The 10,476-nt window shown below is 40.0% G+C and overlaps 1 protein-coding gene across 1 annotated transcript; it reads left to right on the top strand.

Annotated features, from left to right (window-relative positions):
- Positions 1–6,670: 6,670 nt before the first annotated feature.
- On the top strand, positions 6,671–8,307 carry LOC138358131 (membrane-spanning 4-domains subfamily A member 18-like). Its single transcript, XM_069315634.1, has 2 exons — positions 6,671–6,723; positions 8,022–8,307. Exons 1-2 carry the CDS (start codon positions 6,671–6,673, stop codon positions 8,305–8,307), a joined length of 339 nt encoding a protein of 112 aa, XP_069171735.1.
- The last annotated feature ends 2,169 nt before the right edge of the window (positions 8,308–10,476 follow it).

Raw genomic sequence — 10,476 nt, 5'->3', positions numbered from 1 at the left:
AAGCATGTTAAAAAAAGAAATAAAAAAAGGAATTTGAGAGGAATCTTGTGGAAACTGGTAAAAATTATTATAATACTGTATAATATGTACATGATTCATTACATTTTCTTTTTCAGAGAAAAAAGTTTAATTTTCTCTTATGAAAATCATGAAGTTATTATTTAGTCAAATTTAATTTTTTTTTGTATTGAGGTAAGCATTTTCTCTCCTGTTTCCATGTATGACTAACCATTCTGTGAGATGCGGATTTTAGATGAATTTATAGCTAGTTTTTTATCTACACTGTGTAATCTTTCATATAGAATAGGGTAGCAGCACAATGCGGTGAATACCTAAACTTGTTAATAATAATAAAAAAATCTCGTCATTATTAAATATTTTTAATTATTTATAAATTTGATGTTAGCAAGATGCCGTGTATGCATTTAATAAACCAGTCTTCATTTCTTTTTAATTTAGTTTTAGGTTGACAGGTTGACCCCTATTTTTTGCACACACACACACACACACACATATATATATATATATATATATATATATATATATATATATATATATATATATATATATTATATATATATATATATATATATATATATATATATATATTATATATATATATATATATATATATATATATATATATATATATATATATATATATATATATATATATATATATATATATATATATATATATATATTATTATTATTACTGATTAAGGATTAAAGTATTCAGTGAGAATCCACAAGGTCTTCTCTGAACACTATTTATTTTCTTCTTCGAGGATGTGGGTCCCTTTAATTAAACCAGTGGTGGTACCCCTATATATATATATATATTATATATATATAATGTGTGGAGGTATAAAGCTGTATACTCCATATACAGCTTTAAAAATAGGCTCCGTAACCTATCCACCAGTCGATAACGGGTTGAGAAGTGGGGCCCAAGAACCATATCTTATCCCCGGAAATACAGTACAATGGGTGTGTGTGTGTGAGTACACACACAGTCACTCACACACACACACACACACATGACTACTACATATCCTGGGCAATGCAATAGTCATGAAACAAGGAAAGTCACCAAGCTCTGGTACATTTTACACCGCTGGGAAGTGAAGCATGTCTGCGTTTTAATATTTTTCTGCCAAGGCCACGATTCGTTAAGCATTTACGCATCCACTTGCGAAACATGTACATCTTTCAAACAAACATGGCACTTTTGTTTACACTGATTAAACTGTTGATGGCCTTCAAAATTTCACAGTTCAGAGTTTTTATTATTATTAACAACCTTTTAGTGCATCAGAGCTAATAAATTGCTTAATAAATGCAAGCAAAGATGTACAGGTTCCGTAAGTGAAGATTTAAGTGCTTGATGAATCCTGGTCCAGAAAAGTGACGCCATAGTGGAAGCAACTAACCAACACGACTGATGGAAGCCGCTAGTTCTTTGCCAATTATGGAAAATAGCTATTATTCCCCACATGTTTTTGTGACCAGGATAACGATATTTTGAAATTTTCCTATTTTTCAGAACATACCAATTAGATTTAGTGACTAACTGGAACGAGTTGACGTCTTCAATGACAACGGCTTCTTAAGTCATTTAATGACGTAAGAAGCCGTTGTCATTTTTGTTGCGTCAAAATTGTAACCTATCGTAGCTGTGTTAAAAATTATGTTGCTTAGTGCAGCAGCTAATCTTACAAAGTTATGTTTGTATCTCCAACTTAGCGGAATTATATAAAAAAAAACTGTCGCTAGCACAGCTGTGCCAGGCGACAGTTGTGCAAGCATTTCACTAAATTAGTACAGATGTGCTAACAGCTGAAAATTTAATACAGGTGAATGTGATGACCAGAGATGACATCACTGGTATTGACACAGTAATGGTCTGCCTGCCATCATATAATTACGTATAATCTTATCAGACGTAACTTACTTTTCAACCCTGAAGAAAGTAATTATCAAACGAAGGCACCAAGCCGGGAAGACTATGTAGCACCAATTTCAACCCTGAAGACATCCAGTGTTTGAGAATCTTTAAGATAACCCGTCAGAATCTTCAAGTGAAATGAGTAAAATCTCGATTCAAGAAAACTGCCTTTGATATTATATGATTACGCCCTCAACCAGCTGTAGCTTAGGTTTTCAAGCTTCTCTATTTTTTTCGATAACTATTTTTTCGCAATAAATTTTCTCTTCACGGAGCATATATTTTTAGTTTCTCACGATACTAAACACGACTCCACCTCTGATGCCCGCAGCAGTCGCTTTCATTATTTAAGTTTCACTGAAAATAGCGTGGAACTTTGTGTACTTCACCTTTTCACGACGAGTCTTTAATCCAAGAGGGATTAAACTTGTACTTGCGAATTTATTTTTGTTTGTATGTGTGTGTGTGTGAGCCGTGCGGGTCTCACTTGCCATCAGAGTCCGAACCAAGGCATGAAAATTCGATCTTCAGGCTCACTCCTTGAGCGCTATTCAGCAGTCGGGATTCCCTTTACCTTTCAACAGCTCTCGAAACCTAATAGAACTTGGTCCGCTAGTAATGAAGCCGGCGATGGACTGGGGTTCGCAAGCGAGGCGCTAAAAACCACAACTCAATGTCAGTGGAGCTCATACGCACGTTTCACTTCTAATTTCCGAAAAAAAATTGAGAATCGCTTCATGAGGCTTTTATTTTACGCTGACGGCTCCTGGTCCGATTTTTTTTTCATATATTTTCAGTGCTCTGCGAGTGAGATGCATAAAAAAGTTTTTATCTTATGCATACAACTGACATAAATTTTTGTTGCAGATTTTGCTGGAAAAACAGGGAGAAAATATGGCTCTGTTACAAACGGCCTAGTAGCCTCGTTCTCACTTAATTTAAAATATAATTTTAGTTGAGGTTTAAGAACTAATTTGCATACCTTTGCAGGGCTTGCAATGATGATTAGTTTAAATTGTTCATTCTGCAGTAAAGATGATATATACTGTGTTCTAGTCAGCATATTGCGTGACAGAAATTTGTGGCATAGGCTACTGTGTGCAAATTTGCTTGTCAGTCTATAACAATAATTTCTAAGAACAGTTGGTCAAGATTGACTTATTTAATTTGCATGTTGTACTTTTGCATTAGGGTAGTTAAACAGAGTATGCAAATAGACTTATATGCACACGGTGTTGTTCCTTTAAAAATACAGTATCCTGTAACTTGCATATTCTGATTTAGGTTAATTTATACTGCAACTTGTCCTCAGGGAGGAGAATCCCCTGGAGGTAATGGATTCAAAACCACTACGTAATTAGTGCTATTACCTACTCTCTATCCATGGCTAGATTAGGTTAGGTTAAGGTGTGTGTGTGTGTGTGTGTGTGTGTGTGTGTGTGTGTGTGTGTGTGTGTGTGTGTGTGTTTGTGTGTGTGTGTGTGTGTGTGTGTGTGTGTGTGTGTGTGTGTGTGTGTGTGTGTGTGTGTGTGTGTGTGTGTACTCACCTTACTCACCTACAAACAGCCAGCCTTACTGGCTCTTACTCTTTCACCAATAGATAGCAAATAATAGAGGAAATAAAAATATCACCGTTGTTTGACTTTGTTGTTTAGCTCCCTAACAGCATAAATTTTCAGAGAGGGGAATACTCCGTTTCACAGTTAATTTCATACTTGATACGAAATATATAGATACCAAGCATTAACAGGACATCCATTTCTGCTAAATAGTTCTCTAAACAAATTGTCATCTTTGTCAAAAACTTTGGAAGCATGAAGAAACAGAGAAACCATAACTACCTTGCCAGTAGAATAGTTTCCGCCCACCACGAAATTACAAAGCATAATTGAGTAACCAGTTTTCATTCAAATTAAAATTTATTTCTGTTTAGGTCAGGGCGATAGCTAAGGTTATCAAAAGACATAGAACCTGGGAGTTATTTGAAATAGAAACAAGTACAGAAGGCGATTCACCATGGGAGACAGCCTGCGAGACACAAAACTAGACACGCTGTTTCAGCGATCGATGTTTCAGGCTGTCAGAGTATATTTTAAAGGGACAATTATAACTTGCATTTCTCAACCATACAGGGGGGTTAGTGTGTGGGTGTTTAACATTGGAGGTGTGGTATACAAGTGTCACATACAGCTGTTGTTAGATCAATATCAATCGCATCTGCCCCTCTATACAGCACTCTTGTACACCGTTGAACAATTTAATTTGAAAACGTTACATGTATCACCGGGCCCAGAGCTTCATGAAGCTCGTTACCCTTTTGCATGAACTTTTTATAATTTCACCACAAAATTTATAAAACGTTTTACTTGAAAGGTTATCAGCTATCTTTGATCTCACAATATTATATTTCGTAATGGTTTAATGATATTGAGCCCTAGTGACCTATAGCATAACACATGTCCATTGTCATCCAGTAATATGTGGTTCAGATCCTTTTCCACCTAGAGCAAACTGGCACACATTCCTTATCACCCAGTAATAACAGGCCCATATCCCTGTTATCCCGTAATAACAGCATTATATCCCCATTTACCCAGGAATAAAAGGGACCACATACATGTTTACTTCTGCTCTACACTCTGGGGTCCTTCCCAACACCCCCTGCTCTTCACTCCGGGGGCCCTTCCCAGCACCCCCTGCTCTTCACTCTGGGGTCCTTCCCAGCACCCCCTGCTCTTCACTCCGGGGGTCCTTCCCAACACCCCCTGCTCTTCACACTGGGGTCCTTTCCAGCACCCCCTGCTCTTCACTCTGGGACCCTTCCCAACACCCCCTGCTCTTCACTCCGGGGCCCTTCCCAGCACCCCCTGCTCTACACTCCGGGACTCTCTTCCTAACCTCTTGATTCCAGGGGTCATTCTCGAGACATTTCTGCTCTTTATTTTTTTAGAGAGAGGGGGGGGGGATGATGGGCGGATTTGGGGAGATGGGGAGAGGGCTGATGGGGAAGGGGGCTTATGGGTAAAGGGAGGCTGGGAGTGGGGGGGGGGTGTAAGATCATGGAGATGTACAAGTGAAGGAAAAGTTGCAGAAGTATGGAACATGGAACATAGTGTGAGTGATGACAGCAGGCGGGCTGTCTGCCTGCTACCAAGTGTGTTTTGTAGCTCAGCTAAGGAGCCCTTGTTTGTCAAAGAGCTGCAATTGTTTGTAAGGTTCCTCACATGTATTTTATCATATATCAATATCTCCCCATGACTCTGGAGCCCTCGACCCCTCCTATACTCATCACCTCGGGCACTCCAATTGCTTTTTGGGTACAAAACTTACATACGATTGAAATGTTAAAAGATTCCATAGTAGAAAGATTACTCCAAGACGAGACGCGCCACCAACACAGCCGCTCACTCAAGAGTTTGGCTCTACTTGAGGGCAACCAAATTCCTCGATACACAATTTCAAGATAAAGTGCACATCTGAAAAAATAACCATACAAATAATACTATCTTACTAAACCAGCCCAACCACTTGGGCTGGATGGTAGAGCGACGATCTCGCTTCATGCAGGTCGGCGTTCAATTCCCGACCGTCCAAGTGGTTGGGCACCATTCCTTCCCCCCGTCCCATCCCATCCCAAATCCTTATCCTGACCCCCCTTCCAAGTGCTATATATAGTCGTAATGGCTTGGCGCTTTCCCCTGATAAATTCCTATCTTACTAAACAGTCCCACAGAGAACAGCAAGAGACGTACTCAAGCATGCCAGGTGTGCATATATGAACGCTCCGGAACCTTCAACCATGCATGCTACATACACTGAAATACATGTGAGCATCCTGACACACTCAAACTCCCACCCGCCGCCACCTGACAACAAAGAAGAAAGACTTGTTACCAAGCACATGTTTGGTGTCAGCAGGGCGGACAGTCCGCCTGCTCCATGACTCGCACCATATTCAACATCTCTACAACTTTTCCTTCACCTGAACTTGTCCCTCGTCTTTACTCTCACAAGAAAAAGTACAAAACTTGTCACCAGTAACTGCCACCTTCCCGCCAGTCCCCATTCTTTTATACCTCCCTCTGGAAGCTACTCCCTGCGCTCGCCTTTATATCGTGACATAAAAGCTGCTCCTCCTCAAAGATAACGATGTACGGACATCTTCCAGCACCCATAACCTGCCCTATATTGTGCCCCGCCTCCTGGTGCCGGAGACACTCCACCAGTACTGTGGAGTGCTACTCCGGTTAGGTAAGGTTACTGAGTGTGGTGGAGGGCGCTACTGTGTTGTTACTGAGTGTGGTGGAGGGCGCTACTGTGTTGTTACTGAGTGTGGTGGAGGGCGCTACTGTGTTGTTACTGAGTGTGGTGGAGGGCGCTACTGTGTTGTTACTTGTGGTGTGGCAAGAGGTGGGTGTTGGGTGGGTGGGAGGGTAATAGAGGAGGCTGGAGAGTGCCAGCAGTGGGCGAGGTCGAGGGGACTACATTATTCAGCAGGGTTGGGCCCAGGCAGCTCAGGGAGGAGTGGGAGGTAATGGTCGCCGCAACAATGTTGAATTCTTCACTAGCTTTCTAAAATTTACTTTAAACTCTGTGACATTTTGTACCGAAATCGAGTCCAACAGAGTTTCTATCACTCGCTATTAAATCTGTAATGAAGGAATTAGTTAATAATTGTAAAACATCAGCATCAAATAGTAAATGACAGTATGATGTAGGAAAATGCAGGCAAGTGTAAATCCAGAAATTTTCCGTGAAGGAAAAGAAGCTGGAAGGTTTCTGGTTAATTCATATCAATTTCAAATGAGGCCGCACATCAAGCTGGCCAGCCAATATTTCTCATCAGCCACCGAGAGCAAGAGCTGGAATTAACACAGATGCTTGATTTCCATTGTTTAATTTAGAACGGATGATGGTCAATCTCCCAGTTACTAATGAATAATAAGAATAATAAGAATATTGTGACCACAATAATAGGTCACAATACCCTGGCTGGAACAAATACACAACCCACACATAACGAAGGAAAAAACAGGCCCAGAACACAGTCTGTGATGGACCATTGTCATGCTGAAACATAGAGCAAGAACACAACCTGACCAGTCCAGAGTTAGCAGCGTTGACATAAGATCGCTTTGTTCACTTAGCAGTAAATATGCACCTAGCAGTAAATAGGCACCTAGCAGTAAATAGGCACCTAGCAGTAAATAGGCACCTAGCAGTAAATAGGCACCTAGCAGTAAATAGGCACCTAGCAGTAAATATGCACCTAGCAGTAAATAGGCACCTAGCAGTAAATAGGCACCTAGCAGTAAATAGGCACCTAGCAGTAAATAGGCACCTAGCAGTAAATATGCACCTAGCAGTAAATAGGCACCTAGCAGTAAATAGGCACCTAGCAGTAAATAGGCACCTAACTGTTAGACAAATGTTGTGGGTTGCGTCCTGAGGAAGATCAATCACCTATGTGACTTTAATAAGCCAAACAGATTTTCTGTTTCTGACAATGAAGAGGCATTTTTCTCACTCCACATCGCCCCCTTGTTCCCAGTCGCCTTGTTAATTCCAGTTTCCATTGACAATGGTCTTGGAAGGACTGAGACCCCGCTCCTTCTCCTTTGTTATGTGTGGGTTGCCTTCATGTGTGGCAGCCACAGTATTGTCACCTATTCTTCACGTATCAAACAATGGAAACAGATTTTTTTACATATATATGCATAATATATAAAAACTATGAATTCAGGAGGTTGCTTGGTTTAACTCACCTGTTATCTATAATAGGACTTAAGACAATTGGAAAATTCTGAGCTAGTGCAAATACTGGGATTAACTGCAGTGAATGGTAAGTGAACTGTGGGGTACAGTTGCTGAACCCATAATGTGCCTCCCCAACAGTCTCCACCACCGCCCACGGCAGTGGGCGGTGGTGGAGACTGTTTTGTTCAAACAGTCATTTTGTTCACCCAAACTTAAAATGGGTGCTGGTGTAATAAATACACCGAGAGGGGGGGGGGGGTAGCTTACATCTGGAGTAAGTGCAACTAGCATGTTAGATTGAGTTGGTGTTGTAAAGTGGTCCTGAAAGTGTAATAAGTGGCCCTGAAAGTGTAATAAGTGGCCCTGAAAGTGTAATAAGTGGCCCTGAAAATGTAATAAGTGGCCCTGAAAGTGTAATAAGTGGCCATGAAAGTGTAATAAGTGGCCCTGAAAGTGTCCTAAGTGGCCCTGAAAGTGCCCTAAGTGGCCCTGAAAGTGCCCTAAGTGGCCCTGAAAGTGCCCTAAGTGGCCCTGAAAGTGTAATAAGTGGCCCTGAAAGTGCCCTAAGTGGCCCTGAAAGTCGGTACTCATTAGACTTTTAAACCAAACATTTGACAGCAATGGCAGAAAACAAGAACAATAATCAAGGGATAAATACAAACACCAAATTAAATGAAGTAAAATATAATTAGGCCAATTTTGATACGGAAAGAGGACAATTATATGATAAACACGGGAGAGAGGGAGATATTAGAAGACCTTAGAACGCCATCCTGTCCAACTACCACCACACCACCACCACATCTCAACACCACCACATCACAACACCACATCACAACACCACCACATCACACCACCACCACATTTCAACACCTCCAGATCACAACACCACCACCAACACCACATCACAACAACACCACATCACAACGCAACCACATCACAACACCATCACATCCCTCATTCCACTGCCACCACTATTATCACTATCACTACAACAACACTACACTCTGTGAGCTGTTTATACAACACCACGTAATAACAACACAACCACTGCCAGGAAATATCTCCAAAGCACAATTTAAGGCAACAATCAATTCAAAATTCGAGATTCGTTGATGCAATAATTTAGCAAAACATTATGAAGACTTTTCCTTCTTCGTTTACAAACAGGTTACAAACTTACGCTGGTTGATAAAAAGTCCTTATTAATTGAATCTCTTCAGATGAGAAATAAAATTTCGACTTTTTTTATCACTGGGTCTTACACACGGGTCCAAAAGGTTCACTCAGCCCGGCATCTCATCTATAATACTTTGTAATTTTTTACAGAATCGGCCAATTAGGTAAAAATACGAGGTACTGGTAAAAATTAAAGCGCCGTAATGTTGACGTTTTCTATGCCTCGGTCTGGATAGGTTAGTCGGGTTGCTGATATTTCCACATTTTTAGTTAGGCCAAACAGTTGCATTATTTACGTAGTGGCTAATGGAGAGAACGAGGGTGGATCAGAAGGTTTAACTATACTAATAACTCACAAATATTGTTAAAATGCTCGACGCTGCTGGCCAGCCATTCCTCTTGAAATTAATCACATTACAAATGTATTGAAATAAGCCAGTCGCGTGAACGCGGAAATATTTCGGTTTCCAGTTATATTCAACAATTTAAATCTGTTACTATCAAAAAGAATAATGTGCATGATGATAAATCCGGTTATGTTAAATCCGGTAAATAAACATTAAACACTAAATGTGATACGAAATTTAATTATATATAATAAAATGTTTCTTTGCGAAAGTTATACGAGAGTATGAATATGTTTTGGGCCTTTTGAAAGCCATCACTATCATCATAACCACCATCACTACCACCATAACCACCATCACTACAACCCACCACAACCACCATCATTGCCAGAGCTAAGAAGGCTAAACTGTTAGAAACTAATGAAGCTAGATCTCACAACCTTAGAGGATAGAAGAAACAGAGAGGATATGATCACAACATACCAGATACTAAAGGGAAGAGACAAAGTGGACAAGGACAGCCTTTTAAATTAAGAAAAATCAGGACAAGAGAACACAGGTGGAAGCTGGAAACACAAATGAGTCGAACGAGCAAGGAAATACTCGAACCGTGTACGGGAGGTCAACAAGTGGAATGCACTGAAGGAAGAAGCTCTGGAAGCCACCTCCATCCACAACTTTAAGGCCAGACCCGACAAAGAATTTGAGCGTCAGAATAGTTAAGCTGTATATAACGCAACAGGGAACAACAAGGCCTGTAGGTGGGGCATAAAGAGTTAGACCTCACTATCACGTAGATAGTGATAGACAACTACCATCACTACCACTACAACCATAACTACCACGACAACCATTACTATCACTACCACCATCAATGGAATAGTATTCTTCTCGTCTATTTCTACCTTAAAGATTGAGATAAAATTATTGGAATAGATGTATGAAAAACTAATTAAAAATACATTAGAATAGATTGCTGTATAATTATGTAATATATTGTATAATTGTGTAATATATCGATAATTAATAATGCAATATATTGAATAATAGATGTATTATGTTGTTAATTAATAATGATAATAATGAAATATTATTCCCACTGTTTTTGGAGTCATTTGTCCTTCGATAAAATCCTCGGTGAATCTGATTCGTTTTGACATCCTACACTTTATCTCTTCCTGCTCTCGTACTGCCACACACACACACACACACACACACACACACACACACACACACACACACTCA

This window comes from Procambarus clarkii, chromosome 82 (assembly GCF_040958095.1).
Source record: "Procambarus clarkii isolate CNS0578487 chromosome 82, FALCON_Pclarkii_2.0, whole genome shotgun sequence".
NCBI lineage: Eukaryota > Metazoa > Arthropoda > Malacostraca > Decapoda > Cambaridae > Procambarus > Procambarus clarkii.
Note: the sequence above shows the minus strand (reverse complement) of the source record. Positions and strands in the feature narration are given on the sequence as shown.